Source organism: Schistocerca serialis, chromosome 5 (assembly GCF_023864345.2).
Source record: "Schistocerca serialis cubense isolate TAMUIC-IGC-003099 chromosome 5, iqSchSeri2.2, whole genome shotgun sequence".
Lineage (NCBI taxonomy): Eukaryota > Metazoa > Arthropoda > Insecta > Orthoptera > Acrididae > Schistocerca > Schistocerca serialis.
The window spans coordinates 166,982,556-167,001,743 of record NC_064642.1 but is presented as its reverse complement, the minus strand read 5'-3'; the positions used below and the strand labels follow the sequence as shown (position 1 = coordinate 167,001,743).

Here is a 19,188-nt window from a genome sequence, read left to right as displayed (position 1 = left end):
GAGTTCTTGTGTTTTCAAAGATTAGAAAAAGGAAGTAAACTTAGGGGCTTTACGTCTCGTCGAAGGCGAAGGTCGTTAGAGACTGTTTACAATTCCTTTGTTTGCCTTACTACCAACAGCACTCGGCACGGTTGACCGGTCAACGATTTGAGTTACACATTAGAATCGAACGTGGGAGTACTAAATGTTATATTTGAAAATATTTCGTTCGTAGGATTTTGGCCAGCTGTGTATTTTCGCAAAGAAACGGTTTCATAGTCCTTAAGCCGAGCACGGATTAAAACATCACAATGTTAATCGTAGACGCCCTCTATAGCTAAATTACTGCCCTTCGCACATTTTCTCGCTGCTGTCTACAGGCAGTCCTATCAAACTACTCTGTTTCGTGAAAGGTATTATACGTGAATTTTCCGGTTCGAAAAATAATTTGCCAGTAGTGAGATGTTTTCATCTGAAGCACCGGTAGACTCCATTCGCTTGTTCAGAAGGGGCGGCCATCTGTCAGGTGCAAATGTCCAGCAACGAATACGGTACTTCCACCAACCGCTCCCATGCACCGCAGTAAAAAAAGTTTTCCCAGCGAGTTAAGTGTTACTGTCGTTCTAAGTGCAAAATAAATTCTAGTTTGTGTGTGAGAATACTACGCCATGCCGAAAACAGCTAGTTCAAAGTCTACTCATATAAAGCAGTGTCTGCAAGAATTTCCGCATTATACAACAGATGGGAAAATAATTTTCTGACAAGCATGCAACAAGGAGGTTAGTTAATGTTTTTCTTAGACTTCTTATTTTCCTGACACTTAGGATTCTTTTTTCTCGCGTCCGCAGCTCGTGGTCGTGCGGTAGCGTTCTCGCTTCCCACGCCCGGGTTCCCGGGTTTGATTCCCAGCTGGGTCAGGGATTTTCTCTGCCTCGCGATGACTGGGTGTTGTGTGATGTCCTTAGGTTAGTTAGGTTTAATTAGTTCTAAGTTCTAGGGGACTGATGACCACAGATGTTAAGTCCCATAGTGCTCAGATCCATTTTGGACTTTTTTTATCGCTATCCTTTAGTATTACAAAATACTCTTTATATGCGATTCTAAAATGCATTTCCCTTTTCTCTCGTATTAGGTTTCGAGTGTTAAGAAATCTCACTTAACTCAGCATGCACATGGGATCGCACATAAAGCTAATATTGAACGAAAGTCAAAATTGAAGCAAACTCTTTTAACCAATAAAGCTGGGGAATCCTCCGAAAAAAAAAAAGTTCTGCAGTGATTTGTGTCAAGCGCTTGTGGCAGCAAACATCCCCTTTCGGAAACTAGAAAACCCTATTTTCAGAGGTTTTCTTGAGAAGTACTGCCATCAGTCTACTCCTGCAGAGTCAACTTTACATAAGAATTATATGGATTCAGCTTACAATGCTGCATTGCACAGAATCCTAGAAGATGTTGGAGAATCTTGTATATGGATTTCTGTGGATGAAACTACTGACAGTCTTGGCCGTTACATTGCAAACCTGATTATTGGCAAGCTAGATCCAGATGCTCCATCCAGGGCTCATTTGATTTACTCAAAACAGCCTGCAAAAACTAACCAACAAACAATAGCACAGTTTGTGAACAATGGGCTTAAGGTGCTATACCCAAATAGAGTGGATGAGAATAAGGTGCTTCTGGCCGTCACAGCATATATGATAGCAGCGTTTCAACTATTAAAATTATTCTACCCATTGATGCTGCACGTAACTTGTGTAGTGCATGGGATCAACTGCATAGCAGAGCAAGTAAGACTACAATTTCCGAAAGTAAATAAAGTATTATCTATGGTGAAGAAAATTTTTGTTATGGCACCATCAAGAATACAACCATTCAAAGAACAGCTTCCAGATGTACCATTGCCGCCAGAGCCTGTTGTCACCCGCTAGGGCACGTGGCTGATAGCAGCAGAAAACTGTAGTACGCATCTCTCAGCTGTCCAGAAGGTGGTTGAAAATATACCGGAGGATGCTGCATCCGTAACTGCAGCAATGGAGTTACTCAAAGATTCTTCTTTAAAACGTGACTTATCTTACATTAGGGCCCACTACACATTTATGGCAAGAATAATTTCACAATTAGAAGGCTCAAGGAGACCTAAGTACGACAATATTTCTTTGCTTGAAGAAGTCAAAATGAAAATTAATGAAGCGCCAGGTTCTTTTTCAGCGTATACATTGATTCTGACTGACAAGCGCAACAGTTTTTCACTAGAAAACCTAGAAAAGATTTTGCTTATTTATTGTGAAGCCAACTATGGTCAGAATATGTGAAATTACGAATGTATTAATTAAACCATTGCCACATCTTTTTTACGGAGATCATTATCTTGCAGGAACTCAAAAATATTTGGAGTTATGTTCAACATTAATGTTGCAGATTGCTGTGCTCTGTAACTGTGTAAACATTCATTCTCCTCGTTTTAATGACTAATAAGATGTTCATACTGTCAACACTGTGTATTTTAATTTATTTTTATTTTCTCTGCATCATTTTTATTAGAGCCTATTTTAGGTTTTATATAGCCTAAATGAACTACTAAAGGAGCCTATTTTAGGTGCCTAAAAACACACTTTTTACGACCTAAAAAACCGTGGTCTAGTCATTATATCACACAATATTTTCAGAATTATCAGACTCTGTCCTAAATACCTCATTCCATACACTGCTCTTCTATTAGCAGTGTGCACATTTCTCGTTTTCCTTGAGATAGCGCAGTTATAAAATGAGCCTACAGTTGCACAGTTAACACATGTTATAACAATTTTGCAACTAACCCTGATACACTGTTTATATTAAAGTTTGTATTTCCACCACATAAACAGCGGAGGCACAGTTTAATTTCGGCAAACATTTTATATCTTTTCTGTAGCAATGTAGTAATGTCTAAAGCACATTTGTGAGAACTGCCACCTGCAGAAGAAATTTTTTGTTTCGAAGCATTTACATTGCAATTTTCACAGATTTGTTTGGCTGAATATATATTCTTGTAGAAACTCCCACGAAAACACATTTCTCTGTCTTCTAGGACACTTTCTTCATACCCATGATAATTTATAAAACACTGACAGTAAAGTAAAAAAACGACCTGTTAAATAATCACAAGCAGGTGTCTAAATGTATGAGAAATTTAGTACAACAATATGAGAAATTTTGTGAAATGCAAAATTAGACTCTAGGAAAATTAAAAGTTACTCTGGGAGGGCGTGGCTCTCGACATACGGATCAGAGGGCATTGCTTTACTGTTTAATCGACAACTCAAAAACTATTACATATACTGCAACATTTTTTCACCAAAATAGTCCAAAACATCTGGCGCATGAGAAAAATACAATTTTAAAATCCGACTTGTTGAAGACATTAAGCTGTATCTGCCTCCTTAATAGTTCCGTATCAGTGAGATGGGTATGTCAGCGAGCCACTAGTGGTGCATTGTGTGGCGTCCGACACTCGGCTGCAGCTGGGCGCTTCAGAAGCCCCACCAGTTGTGATGCCGCTATCGTTTGAACAAACAAAATACGGACAAATTTTTTAAATAAATAAAAGTTTCTATTCTATCCTACTGCACACGCAGCAGCAGTGGAACTCTGGGGTACCAGTGGAATACCTCCATTTAATGACAATGTGTTTCCCAAAGGCATGAACTTAAAGTTGTACATGAAATATTTTTCTGCATATTCCAAATTTAATAAAGATTTATAGGCGAATATTTTTCTTATTTGTTACACAGAAAAATCCTGAAAAGTCTCCTAATCACGATAATCTACTTGTGTTGATGTATGGTGATATGGCAGAGAATTTCTAGATGGATAGTTGGGTGATAGTGGAAACGCAGTCGAAAACGCGTAGCCGAAGGCATACCCCATTCCTTCTGTAAATGACTAATAATTTCTGCCAAAGTTTTGAATCAACTTAGTCTTTTGTTACCACATCTGTAGGTTTTGTAGCTACACCAATATCTGAAAGTTTGCGACCATCGAAGCATATAGATTCACTTTTTTTGTATTTGGAAAGGTATGCAACTTGCTTTGCGTCAACTGCACTCAAATTTATCAGTTGTGTGCATGTGTGCAGTGGCTTGAAGATCTATACCAAAATAGCAAAACCCTGGGGCTATAAAGTAGGTCACAAATGGCATATCATACACTATGTGATCAAAAGTATCTGGACACCTGGCTGAAAATTACTTAGAAGTTCGTGGTGCCCTCCATCGGTAATGCTGGAATTCAATATGGTGTTGGCCCATCTTTAGCCTTGATGAAAACTTCCACTCTCGCAGGTTTACGTTCAATCACGTGCTGGAAGGTTTTTTAGGGAATGACAGCCCATTCGTCACGGAGTGCTGTACTGGGGAGAGGTATCGAAGTCTGTCGGTGAGGCCTGGCACGAAGTCGGCGTTCCGAAACATCCCAAAGATGTTCTAAACAATTCAGTCAGGACTCTGTGCAGGCCAGTCCATTACAGGGATGTTATTGCCGTGTAACTACTCCGCCACAGGCCGTGCATTATGAACAGGTGCTTGATCGTGTTGAAAGATGCAATCGCCATTCCCGAATTGCACTTCAACAGTGGGAAGCACGAAGGTGCTTAAAACATCAATGTAGGCCTGTGCTGTGATAGTGCCACGCAAAACAACAAGGGGTGCAAGCTCCCTTCTATTAAAAACACAACCACACCATAACACCACTGCCTCCGAATTTTACTGTTGGCACTACACACGCTGGCAGATGTACACCGGGCATTCGACATACCCACACCGTGCCATCGGATCCCCACATTGTGTACCGTGATTCGTCACTCAACACGTTTTTCCACTGTTCACGCTTACACCAAGCGAGGCGACGTTTGGCATTTACCGGCGTGATGTGTAGCTTATGAGCAGCCGCTCGACCATGAAATCCAAGTTTTTTCACCTCCCGCCTAACTGTCATAGTACTTGCAGTCGATCCTGATGCATTCAAGAATTCCTGTGTGATGGTCTGGATAGCTGCCTGCCTATTACACATTACGACCCTCTTCAACTGTCGGCGGTCTCTGTCAGTCAACAGACGTGGTCGGCCTGTACGCTTTTGTGCTGTACGTGTCTCTTCACGTTTCCACTTCACTATCGCATCGGAAACAGTGCTCCTAGGGATGTTTAGGAGTGTAGAAATCTCGCGTACAGATGTATGACACAAGTGACACCCAATCACCTGACCACGTTCGAAGTCGTGAGTTCCGCGGAACGCCCCATTCTGCTCTCTCGTAATGTGTAATGACTACTGAGGTCGCTAATATGGAGTACCTGGCAGTAGGTGGCAGCACAATGCACCTAATATGAAAAACGCATGTTTTTGGGGGCGTCTGGATGATTTTGATCACGTAGTGTAGGTTTGAATTTCACATTCCTGGCGAGTGCACTTTCGTTTATAGAAACAGTGGCGAATGCATGTTTGTTCACTCCGTTAGTGCACTCTTGTGTACTATGAATATCAACTATAGAAATAGCGACCCCGCTAAGTCCAGTTTCGTCTACGAGGTCGCTAAGGGAAAGGTGGTCAGTTACTAATAGCGAGCCTGCTATGTTGGACAGTGATGCAGCCTTAGACATACACGAAGGGTTTCAACGTGCAGGGTGATTTTGTAGGGGAAAGGAGGTAAATAAAGTAAGCACTTTTGTGCACTACTAAGTGCATATCTGTGTGGTGTAAGTAGAATATGGGAAACCATAGTGTCACACATCGCATGTGTTGGAAACTTTCCTGATCTGCTACTCACTGATACACGCTAGTAATGGTGTGATATGTCTCACAGTGGCCATTGCGGTGAGCACTATCTGGTGCAGCTGGGAGCGTTGGTGATGGTGGTAGCCCACTGCACTGACATGCCCACTCCACCTGCACTTACATTTCGAACGATGCAGCAGACGCCGACCCGCTGCAGGCTTTACCGGCTGTCAGGAATTGCGCGACTTCCCCAGTGCTGTGCCAGCCAGCCGCAAGCAGGCAGCAGATGACTCCTCTGCCAGCATGCCATGGAGGAGGCCCTTCCAAGCGTAAATGGTATTTGGTTACATAAATAAATAAAACAATTCCTGTCCTATCCTGACGGAGTGGCGATGGAAGTTGTTGAAACAGCCCACGTGACCCAGTAACTGAGGTGGGGGAAATTGTTTAATACGAGCGATGCACAACTGGAAATGCAATTTTGAATATCTCGCCATTATACTCTTAGGATAACTGGGCTCTTGGATTCTATACTTAGCACAAGTTGCCTGTGACGTCATAGGAGTAGGGGGAAACCACGAGTTTTTAATTTCCTACCAATTTACACTTGGATTGTGATGTTAGGGATAAGGGTCAGAATGACAGAAATCTGGCAACACTGCATGATGTCATGATATGACATCATCTGTATCTCATAAATCTGACAACAATGCAGTCTGATCCAGAATCCTCAATTCCTTACTACTCCCACACTGGCCACACATCGTACCACTGTCGGGCAAGTAATTCTACAAACTTGTACTACAAGCAACAAATTTTAATTACGTGTAGTCACCTTGTACAATGAGCACAAGAGTTGCAAATGAACAGAGACGATACTACTTCCAAACAAGATTTCAGGAGTGGATACATGTAGTACCAGATGACGACAGCATCCAGAATATGAAAAAAAAGCTGCCACAGGCTTACTGCTAAAGCTTCTTTGTGGTTTAAACTAAATATTGTTGAGACTCACTGATGGCATGACAGGCGTAAACTTTATGTGATTGTACCCTTTTGGACATAACCACAGATTTATTTGGGTGGATCAATGGATTAAGTATGTTTCTTAAACTTTTGTCTTATTAATTTCATTCTGAAACTGCATTTGAGGCGTAATATGAAAATATTCAGTTACTTTCGTTAAGCATAAAAATGAGGTAAAATCAGTTTTCGTCTTCGTAGAAAGACTGGACATGAACCGCCTCAAATTGTTTCGTGCCCTCTCAGGAATTTGGCTGTTGTCACAAACAAATTATGTCGCTTTGTCTGTCACAACCACCTGGATTTTTCCGGAGACTGCACTTTCTTATGATTTAAGATGTGATCGTCTTTCCTACTGATGTCTCGCAGTAACTTTTTCAGAAATAGCTTACGATACGGGAGATGTATGAGGTAGTGTTAATGACAGGAAAGGCATTTATTTCTTAAGTTTGTACATCTGTATGAATACTTCACGTGCACGAGCTACGCTGCAAAAACAATTATCTAAACTGATAGCACAATGAAGCAAAAATACACACTAGAAATGTACGATATGGCGAGTTTTTCGCAGACCATCCTCTCAAAGTAGAGAAATCTCGTTCAACTCGTTTCTTGCTTACTACTACTGTTTGAGTGGCAGACACTCATGCGGACTGTAGGGATAACTTCTTTCTTGCTGGAGGAAAACTGAAGTCGTGTAACAGAAAAGCAACACACTATATTAGTATTGTAGAGGTCACATTAAATAACAGTACTTACCTGTTGTGCTGTCTATGTTACTTACTTCAGAAAATTAAGTTAATAGAGAGGGATGACTTCAAAATGTCAGATAAACACATGAACAGCCCGGCTGAAAAAGCCACAAACCGATTTTAAGATGGCACTTGGAGAGTAGCTTTGTCTCTTCTGCTTAATGTAAGTAATTTAATGCGAACATTTCTTCGCAACTCCAGCGCTCTCACTAAGTCATTGGGGTACAACATCCGAATTTATTTCTATCGTCAACGAGGTCTCAGTACAATTGATTTCCTTTGGTATTACTGACATAACCTAAGAGCTTTAGCAAATAAATTTACTGCCTCAAACTAATATCTAGCGAATCCTCCAGAAAATGATATATCATGTTACTAATTTAAACACATTAAATGACAGACAGCATACATAATTTTCGTCATCAGAGGAAGAAGGATTAACACGGCAGATAGGGCAAATGTGACGCATATATTTATCACCAGTAAATGATAACAGATACTTGATAGAATATCCTGAATTAAACAAAACTATCCGGAAATATCTTCGAAGAGATGTGACGAGGCATAATAAAAACAACTGAGAACAGAAAAAGTACTAAGAATAAAAAAAACTTCTGTTCGGTAGACAACTTATGTCATCAGCTAAGATGGCACACAGCGCAGAGAGAACATTTTGCAGCCATTCGAAGACTCTTAAAGGTTCATATAGTTCAAGGGATGAAACAAAAAAACGGACCTTAAACAATGAGAATAATGATAACTCAGAAGTACTGGCATATGAGGTGGGTAACGCCGCTGCTTGAATGAGCATTAACGGCACCACTAGATGATGGTGTCTCAATAGAAGTTATCAAAGCTACATAAAAGTAACTCACAAGGAACTTGAAAAATTATTTACACAATGTTTGCCTACGAAGAAAACTGGAACGATCCTACAATTATCCTCCTTCCCAACAAAGGACACAAACACGACACGAAATACAATCCTGTCAGACTCTTCTCTGTCAGGTGCAAAATATTCATCAAAAACGTTAACAGCCACACAGAAAAACAACGCATTTTAATAACGCATAGGGACAAGTTGGCTTACGGAGTGGATATAGTTCAATGGACCATTTGGAAGCCATGAAGGAAATTACAGAGCAGACCAATTAGTACTAATTGTTTCACAGATATCTGAGAAAGTTTCAACAAAATCTGTATTGTCAGCCCTAAAGAAATAACGCAGTACGAGGGTTAACCCACTTCAGTATACTGAAGACTACATACGTAAACTAAACAGCTTTCACAAGGCTTCATCCAAATAGCAGCAAATTCAGAAGTGAATAGAGAGGCAAGAAACAAGATGCCACATCACCGAAACTATTCTAAAGAAGCTTTCCGGTTCGTCACCTGAGATAAGAACAAGGAATAGATGGTTCTGAAACATAATAGTACCACTTTTTTTAGATTGTGACACCGCGTTGTTTGCCTTGAGCGCACATATTCTTCAACAATGAATGGAAGAAATTGACACAGTAAGTACGGAAGTTGATATTTATTCCGAACAAAGACAGCAAAAGCGTACTTTGTGTCTACTAACAGGTTTTCTTGGCCAGCTACACGACTGGCTTGAAACGAGGACACGGAAAAAATTAAGTAAGAGACAAACAAAATTAAAAAGACACTTAATGCCAAAATACAGGTGCCACATGAAAATCAAGATTACGACAAATTCTTGATTATGGCTAATTTCCATTATAAATCCTATTCTTACATCGTTTGTCCGAGGAAAGAACAAGTAACGGAAAAGTTACCTCTCAGTCCTTCCAGGCCAAACAAAATTGTAACACTGAGCATTTGTAAGTGCATTACAAAAGACGCGACGTAACTAAAACGCTGAACTCCATAGTACATTCATGACACTTATCTAGGACCAGATGAAAACAAATTACGGATGGAAATCACCGCCACTAAATACAATATCCGAGTGGAGAAGGAAATTTTTAAATTTACCTAGGGTATCGAAAGGGCAGGCATAGTTGTTGTAGTTGCAACGGAAAAAATGATGACGATATTGAAATATTATGATTAGAGTTCTTGGAGAAAGAACAATAAAATGTGTGAGGCCACTGCGAACGGTGTGATAAAAAATTACGTTGGCGTTGTGTCAGAATATGAACAAAAACTTGAGTGACTCCTTAGAAAACTAAAGAACGAGAGAATGCATGAAACTAGCCATGAAAGAATAGATTTGAGGAGTGCCCTGTTGAGACAAGTATTTCGTTGATCATATACTGAAATATCTTCAGCGGTTAACATGGACATCACACAATGTGTCAAGCTTATCGTTTGCAACAGTAAAGTTTATACGGAATTAATTATTAAAAATAATAATGGGCTTACTATTCTTCAAAGAAAAATGACGCTGTAAATTAAGCGTGGTTTAAGAAACTCACAAAGGAACGCCTTATCATTTCAATGGTGAAAATAGTTGACGGCTTTAAACAAGACTTTTGCTTTTCTCATTATTTCCGAATGGCCTACCATATTATTCGAAACAGAGGGTGTTATTAGTTCCTTTTTATGGACGATACGAGTATTGATACTAACCCAAGCTCAACAGAGACAGTGGTAAATGACATTCTAGGAAAATCATCGCACGCATGGACTTTATTTTAAATTTTAGGATGGCAATTCGTTTAGTTATGTGCAGTAAACAAAATAACGTCACCCATAAATGTATAATATGAAGGGGAAACTGTTTACATGTTAGAAATCTCTACGTTCTTACTTATATACACAGCCTGGGAGAAAAAGGAAGCACGCAGAAAGAATGGTCATATGTCAGTGTAACTTTGCACACGTAAGCTACGCACCATTGATGGTTATGTTGATGGTTAGAGATGCCACTATCTGTGACATGCAGAACGTCCACCAGAGTGCGTTGCGGTTGTTGGAGTTTAGTGTTGTTACTAGGCATGGGAGTGTGAACAAAGTGCATGAATCCTGTCAGGGCCTGCTGGTCGAATCGAGCAATGCCCAGATTTATGGGGCATTTGGATGCGACAGTGGCGCGATGTTGAATTAGATGGGAACGCAAGGGCAGGCATATCCATCATCAAGGGTCCGGATCGCCGGGATGACCATCGTCGGCGATCTGGGGAAAGATCCCATTCTTCCAGTATTTTGGAGGGGCACAGCAGTATTACTCCTGGTGTCCCTGGTGCCATGGTGTGAGGAGTCATCAGGTATGACTTCAGGTCAAGGCTGGTAGTGACTGAGGGAACTCCGCACAACAGTATGTAATGGACATCCTGCGTCCTCATCTGTTACCTCTCATGCGACAGTATCTTGGTTCCATTTTGTGACAGGACAATGCTCATCCGCATATGATTCGTATCTCTATGAACCGTCTGCGAGACGCCCAGGTGTTCCCGTAACCAGCAAGACCTTCAGATCTTTTCCCGGTAGAACATGCTTGGGGACCAGATCGGATATCAATTTCGTCTCAGTGTCAATATTGAAGATACGAAGGACCAGTTACAACTGTTGCGCCCAGCTTGCCTCAGGTAAGGATACAACAGCCTTATGACGCCCTTCCCAATGGAATCAGTGCATTCATCTAGCCCAGAGGGATGCAACGTCATAGTGAGAAGTGAGCTAATACTGCCAAGTTCTTTGTAATTCTGATTCTGAAATAACATCACAATACCTCTCATTCCATGAAGTATCATTTTGTTTCCTCCTCTCCTTCTGGGTGCTTCACTTTTTTTTTGTCAGGCAGTGTATTTTGATGTAACCATGAATTAGATATACAGTCTAATAATGTGTAATTACAAAAATGGGTAGATCCAACTATATGTCAAGAGCAAATTATTTTAGGAGATATTCTATTTATGGAGGCGGGAAGGATGTCACTTTAAAGTTTAAACACGACGTCTTGTGTTAAGTTACAAACATCTGTTTGGTTACAGGTGGAATACATATGCACATAAATGGGATAGAAAATCTAATGGGTAATCGATTAATGTCACTTACATCCAGGGCAATAATGTAAAGGGATAACAATTTGAATGATACCATAAACTCACCTGTAGCAGTAACGTTAGTTGACAGAAGTAAGGGAAGTACTCGTGTGAACTGTTCTCAAGTAACGTTCGTTTTTCCATCCTGAATAATGGGTCACATTAATATATGTTTAAATAGTGAATTTAATGTTGTGTCGGTTTATGATAGGGTAGAACCTTGTTGTCCAAACAGCCAAACATTTGGGATAGTAGTCTGATTCAACTCAGTAAAGGACCACAAACAATATTGGCCATGTGACCAGAGGGTCAAAATTACATTGCCAATATCAATACAAAACGAGGACACTACCAGTCTTATGTCGCCTGTTAACATACCAGTGAAACGTCTGATAAGAAAACAAGTCATTCCAAAAGATACAATATTTATTTTCAGTGCTGTTTCTCACTTCACATAATCGTCATCGAAATATATGACACATTGTGGAATGATACGAAGTTTTAAATGCCTCATCAGAACTAAAAGCAGTGATCTCTTTTAATTATAATCAACAACAAACAATATGTCATGGGAAATTATATTTACGAAGGAACATTGCTCTACTTTTAACATTTAGTGGAACAATATGCTGTTATTCATGTAGCTAATAAATTACATTTAGCCAATAAATTTCTGATATTCAAATGGTTATCTCAGAAAAATAATATCAACAACGAAATTTTCCACAAAATGCAGATAACAGCCCCTGATATTTCACTGCTTCGTATTTAAACTTAAATAGTAATACAATATCCTAGTTTCAGTCTCACAACAGTTACAAACTTAATACAAATTTACAAAGGAAACCTGCGGTACTACTCTCGCAAAATCTAAATCTAAATGAATAGAGAGATTCAAAATGATCTCTAACAATCAGTCATCTCATCTGACAATGAACTCGATATACATATCGAGTATCTATAACTTTTCTATGAAAACATACATTACATTCTAGGAACTTAACTTTTATAAATTAACAAAATGAGAAAATACCCATCAAAATGTATTCCAAATAACACATTTGTCATGTTAATAGTAAACTCTCTAAAAATACACATCACAAATGGCACAGGTACAAGGTGGAAGTTGATGCACTAAAGCCCATATGAAATTAAAAACAATTCAATCAAACCCACCTCGACAAAATAGTTGAAGATGTGTAAGGAGGGCATTTTCATTATGTATGAACTCTTTCAACGTCGCAATCAAATCCATGTTAAAAAATACAGTTCTCTGTCACACTTATGTGGATATTGTCAACTTAGAAGCCACATATCGTGCATATGTAGTAGGATACATATAAATACACACTACTGATTGTCTCGCCTTTTAGTAGTTAACAAAATATAATTTTTAAGTGTGAAAATGACGAAATGTGCATACTTTCACATGTTTATAATTAATATAAGTAATTTTGAGTAAATGTGCTAACAGTTTTAGAATGAAAAGTCGTAATTAAATTCAATACTGCAATGTAAAAGGTCAAAAAATTATATACTACATAGTATACTCTATACAAACTACTTGATTTAACAGCCCATTACTTGGAAGACATTTCACGATATATCTGCAGCTATTAGTTGTCTACCCTTACATAATATCAGGTTCAATCATATCACAATATCGAAGATCAGAGTTGCTCAGCCATTCGCAGTCAGACAATTCCGTCTCCTCACTCTGTCATCAGTTTGAGTAGTAATAAAGAGATTGTAGAACATCTCAGGTGCTTTTCAGATCTGTCAAACTGTATGACTGCTGCAAGTTTTAGTGGAACGACTTAATATAATTCCTAACAGAGATATTTGCACAAATATTTGTGACACGTGAGTATTTTAAATTAATTCAGGAAAAAAAATGTTGGTGCCTCCTGTCAGTCAAGGATAATTACTACCGGTTATGAAAGGTGCACGGCACATGCCAATGCAGAATGCATTAGTTGCAAAAATACATTACGAGAAAAACATAAATCAAAATGTAAACAACTGGAAAGCTTAAATGCAAAAAAAACAGAGATGCAAAAATTAAAGTTTACAAATTGTCCACTACAAAACACAAATAGCAACTTAAGGCAAAATATCAACAGCGACATGCAAATACATGGTTCACTACTTTCCTGAGAATAGTATTTATTAAATAAGAGTGTGGTGGAGCAAGCAGTGCGGTAACCTAGGAAGCTACGACTCGTCGCCGCGGTCAAAGTAGAGGGACACGATGCTGTGCTTCTTGCAGAAGGCCCACCACCAGCGGAAGCCCGCCAGCCCCGTGAACTTGAACTCGGGGTCCCTGGCGCGCCTCAGCTTCTCTACGAACGCTAGAATGGACTTGAGCGACTTTTTCGTCCTACGGTTGTACGGCTGTATGGAGATCTCGCAACAGAACTCCAGCACCGCGTTCTCCTCTACCGCCGTCAAGCCGGCCTCCTCCAACACCACCATCCTTTTAGACTTTCCCAGAATATTATCATAGAGCGTCCCTTTGGGAATGCCATAGCGGGACGACGCCTGGGTGAATCGCATCTTCTGCGACACTACCGCCTGAATAGCTTCCTTCAGTTGCGCCTGCGTCCAGGTGGGGGCTTTCAGTTTCATGTAGGCGGAGCAATCTAAGGAATACAGAAAACAAAAACACACATCTCTAAATCTACTAGCTAGGGCAAAACAAAACAAAAAGAAAACAACAACAAACAAACATCAACAACAAAACACAAATAAAAACTCAAGCAGCATTCGCCATAAGTGAGCATTAAACTTACTGCAAAGGCATCCACGTTTGCAAATGTTCGTGTCCTAGCAGTGTCAAATCGTACATTGAACCCAAATTTGGGAAAATGCTCTACCAGTGTTAGAGAATTTACCAGCGAAAGGCAAAGGCTCAGAGTTCAAGTCTCGGCCCGATACACAGTTTTAATCTACTACGAAGTTTCGTATCGGCGCACACTCCGCTGTAGAGAGAAAACTTCGTTCTGGAAACATCCCCCAGGCTGTGGCTAAGCCAAAGCTCCGTAATAAACTTTCTTTCAGGAGTGCTAGTCCCACCAGTTTCGCAGGAGAACTTCTGTGAAATTTGGAAGCTAGCAAATGAGGTAATGGCGTAGGTAAAACTGTGAGGAAAGGTCGGGAGTTGGGTTTGGGTAACTCAGTTGGTACGCCGCTTTCCCGCGAAAGGTAAAGGTCCCGAGCTCGAGTCTCAGTCCACACAGTTTTAATAATCTGATACGTATCAAAAAAAAAAAAAAAAAAAAAAAAAAAAAAAAAAAAAAAAAAAAAAAAAAAAAAAAAAAAAAAGGTTCAAATGGCTCTGAGCACTATGGGACTTAACATCTGTGGTCATCAGTCCCCTAGAACTTAGAACTACTTAAACCTAACTAACCTAAGACATCACACACATCCATGCCCGAGGCAGGATTCGAACCTGCGACCGTAGCGGTCGCGCGGTTCCGGACTGAGCGCCTAGAACCGCTAGACCACCGCGGCCGGCGATACGTATCAGCGCACATTCCGCTGCAGAGTGAAAATTTCATTCTGGTATTGCGCACTGTTTGAAGTTGACTTAGTTGTTGCACATGCTGACTCTCAATGAAGACGCCATTCTGTAGAGTCTGAACATCACTGTCTAGACTGGGTAAGAAAATCCCTTCAAATCTCCACAACCGAAATTCTAGGGGGATTTTAATCCAGGGATCGAGGATAACAAGAAAGTAGGGGCATACCGCACTAATCCCGTGATCCTCATGAGTCTGGATCACTTATTCACGCAACTGTGCGTGAATCACATCTGTAGTCTTTGCTAACAAAACACATCACCCAGAAAGGTAGGCAAAACGTTAATGAGAAAACCTTGATACTGGCCCCATTTAATCCCTGTAGTACAAGTATGCCTCTAACGCCAAGACTGCCTGCCCAAACTCTTAACGAGAAACGGTACCGATGCCCTCTTCCTCCAATTAAGTACAGCCTTACATTAGCCCACACGCAATGATTATGAAAATTCACAACACCAACTCTTCTAGAACCCGCCTTGCCAGTAAATAAAATCTTAGATTTTTCAGTCCTCCTAATAAAGCTGGCTGCAACAGTAACAGAAACGTCAGTAGTTTTATCAAGTCACGAAGCGGCACACACCCAGAAGAATCAAACAGAAATGGACTAAACGGTGAAAGCATAAGCTCATGTAAAACCGTGTATGCAAACGACGAATCTAGAATGCACTTTGAAAAGCGCTACTGACAGAAATTCAGTCTGCCTCGTGGTCATAGGACCTAGATGTGCTGAAGATGGTACAGCAGTTGCTCGTGAAGTACCGCCCAAAACAACAGAATGACATACACCGCCTTCCAGGCTGCTAACCGTCGAACGCTGCTTCCCGGATTTTCACCCACTAATAGTAGTACATATCTCAGGCTAACAGAAGCCTTTCGGAGTTTAACTATTGGGAAGCTAGGCCTAACAGGTTATCTGATGAGACTGCGTGTGTATATGTTTCACCAACTTCCATTTTCTAAACCGCAGCAGAAAATCATAGCCACCGTATATAACTTGTGGCGTAGCAGGTTTCTATCGCTGACATGTGGCGGTAAAGTGAAAAAATAGTATGTAATTGAAGGCGGATGGTGGAGGAAGGGAAGGGAAGGGAAGGGAAGGGAAGGGAAGGGAAGGGAAGGGACTTACGAAGTCAGCAGCATCGGGACTTAACGCGGAATCAGCAATGGCGAGTGAAAATGTGTGGCAGACCGGCACTCGAACTCAGGATCTCCTGCTTACTAGGTAGTCGCGTTAACCTGTGCGCCACCTGTACATGGGGTATATCGCAAGTGCGCGGACTATCTCGGTACGCTTCCCCACTGAGCAAAACTCCCACCTAGCGCCGGTATCCGCAAACGCCGCCCGTGTCCTCCATGCTCGCTAATTTTAGATTCCCGCTGGACATCGGACGTAAATGTGCATTCGATTGCCCATCGTAGCGAATCAGTTATTTTTATAATTGAAAGAAACAGTAGTGAAACATTTACAAACAAACAGCACACTAACCGTAAACATGAACGTGAAGTCTTTTCTCAAGGCGGGTAGGACAGCACGATCGTACACAAGAATTGCGGGTAACTTATTTGTACAGTAAGACTCGCACTACTAAAGCAACAGTACAAGACACCCTGAGCCACATAACAACTTAGGATTACTTAATGCTCAGACTAGTATGTATCTATAGTACTGAGAGACAGAAAGACATCAAAACACGGTTGACCCAATTGACGAAGTGACGACGCAACGACTGGGTTCACATCCACAATCAAGCGTAAGCCCCTCCTATGGAGAAATGTTGGGATCTGAGAAAGTGAGAGTTTGCAAACCCATGTTTATTCGACTGGCTTTTCTTGTTCAAATGAGCTTGCCACCTCTCGAAACATTCGATATCTTTTATGCTCACAACATTTAGCATCAACATGAAGAGAAAGCCGTGGAGAACAAACTAGGGGAGAGCTGAAGCGTCCGTGAGGGGGGGGGGGGGGGGAGGGGGGGTGACGAGGTCGGGTGCCTACAGGCGGCGCCACAGCATCGCGGGCCAGCTGCTCCCGGAACGGCGAGCCCACCAGCAGTTTGCGCCGCGGCCCACTCGAGTCGGCGCCGTTCCGACACCTGCAGCGCTTTCGACGCCGCGACAGGAGAAGACATACTAGTATCTCAGGGGCGACTGAGCGGCCTCTGAAAATCGAGAACCCACAACGTCCACAGTGTTCTTCCTCCCAACCAAATATAGCTACTTCAACATGCTGGCGTGCTCGTGCACATAGCTACGTTAATTTGCCTGCGGCGTTCCTCGCATTTTGTTGGCGGGCTACTAGACAGTAAAAGTTTCGAGCTAGGCTACAAAAACTAAAGAATATTAGCAAAACGGTAAATGTCACATCCAAAAAGTATTATTATACTACAGCGTTACACACACGCGCATTCACACACACGATCCACGCATGCAAGTGTCTAACTGAAAGATTTTTTTTTAAGCGTGCGGAAGTTCGAAAGAAACTGCAGTACACTTCTAGGACATACAATAAGATGTAAGACTAGTCTCACGTACCTGTTACATAAGTTTCGTTAGTTTAAGCAGCCGAAATACAATGCAGAACAAAACGCAACGAGGAATCGTTTTGCAGCGCCTGGAGATGCACAGCATCAACGCGAGACATAGTGACGGCTCAGTTTTGGGGGGAATTTTAGCCTTCGTCAGAAAGGAAGAACGGCCCAAATAAAGAAACACACTGGAACCGTTAATTATCATTTAAAAAAGGAGCACTGTCTCTATTTTAACAACTGTGCTTACTTTATTAATTAATGTTTATATAACTAGTCTGAAAATGGTTTCATCAGTAAATAATCATGTTTGTGGTATGAGTTAGTGGTGTGAACATACGCAAATTCAATATAATTACAGCAAGAAAGCTACGGAAGAAAATTTAGGAACAGTGCGCATAATACAATCTGAGAAATCAGCGTCACAAAATTTAGGCTACAACATTCAGAAGTGCGTAAAGGAAAATGCCAACAACGAAGATGCTCGGTAAGAAACAATGCCACAATACATCGAAGAGAAAATCAGAAACAAATAAGGGTAAGTAAGACGAGAATTTCGAAACAAGATTTAATGTGGCTCTTTCAGGCAACGACAGTATATCAGAAGTAAACAAGGAAAAAAAGTAAGAGAACAAAGTAATCAATCCCGAAAATACATATTTACTACGATGATGACTGAATACGCAATGCAAAAATGAATACAAGTAATAGGAGCCATTGAACTATAAGTAAATTGTCCTTCTGTGACTGAAGCACCATTATATGGTGCAGCAGAAAGGCGCAGTTCACACACATTCCTGTGCCCGCCGGGGTCTGCAGGAGAAGGTAGAGGCGGCCCTACTTTGGGAGGCAGGTGGGGTGGTGAGGTGGAGAGCGTGTAGCGGCGAGGCGACCCCTCGTACGCCACTTACCGGCAATGGACGACGTGGAGGCGCCGAGCCAGGCGTGAGAAGACTCCAGCAGCTTCGCCTGCAACAGAGAAGCACGCAGTTAGTCGAGTGCCGCGCGCGCCGCCAGCTTCTGGTGCAGATACCTCACTCAGTCGCGTCACAAAACATACAAGTTAGGGAACACAGTAAACACAAGCGCCTACACAAACCTCTAACTTGCTAACGTCCACTTCTCGATGTCTGTGAGAAGTTCGGTAGGTTTCGGAGACACCAGAAAGACCTGAGCGCGATAATTCCACTGGACGTCCAGAAAATTCATCGGCCAAAATGGATTATGCTCAGAGATTACGCTTCCAGAGTATAACAATTTTTCACCCTTGAGAATGCGGGAGAGCCTCATGCAGAATCCGGTTATATGGTCTTGTTTACATCAAATTTACGTTACTGTATGTACACTCGGGTGACAAAAGCCATGTGATAGCGATATGCACATATAAGGGTACAATGGCTCTGAGCACTATGGGACTTAACTGCTGAGGTCATCAGTCCCCTAGAACTCAGAACTACTTAAACCTAACTAACCTAAGGACATCACACACATCCATGTCCGAGGCAGGATTCGAACCTGCGACCGTAGCGGTCGCGCAGTTCCAGACTGTAGCGCCTAGAACCGCTCGGCCACTCCGA

The 19,188-nt window shown here is 41.4% G+C and overlaps 1 protein-coding gene across 1 annotated transcript in view; it reads right to left on the bottom strand.

The window, feature by feature from the left end:
* LOC126481822 (protein bric-a-brac 1-like) overlaps positions 1-19,188 on the bottom strand; it is a 1,776,705-nt gene that overhangs the window by 94,194 nt on the left and 1,663,323 nt on the right. Inside the window, exon 11 of the mRNA XM_050105780.1 lies at positions 18,523-18,580. Within this exon, the coding sequence (XP_049961737.1) occupies positions 18,523-18,580 (58 nt within the window). The remainder of the gene's footprint in view (positions 1-18,522; positions 18,581-19,188) is intronic.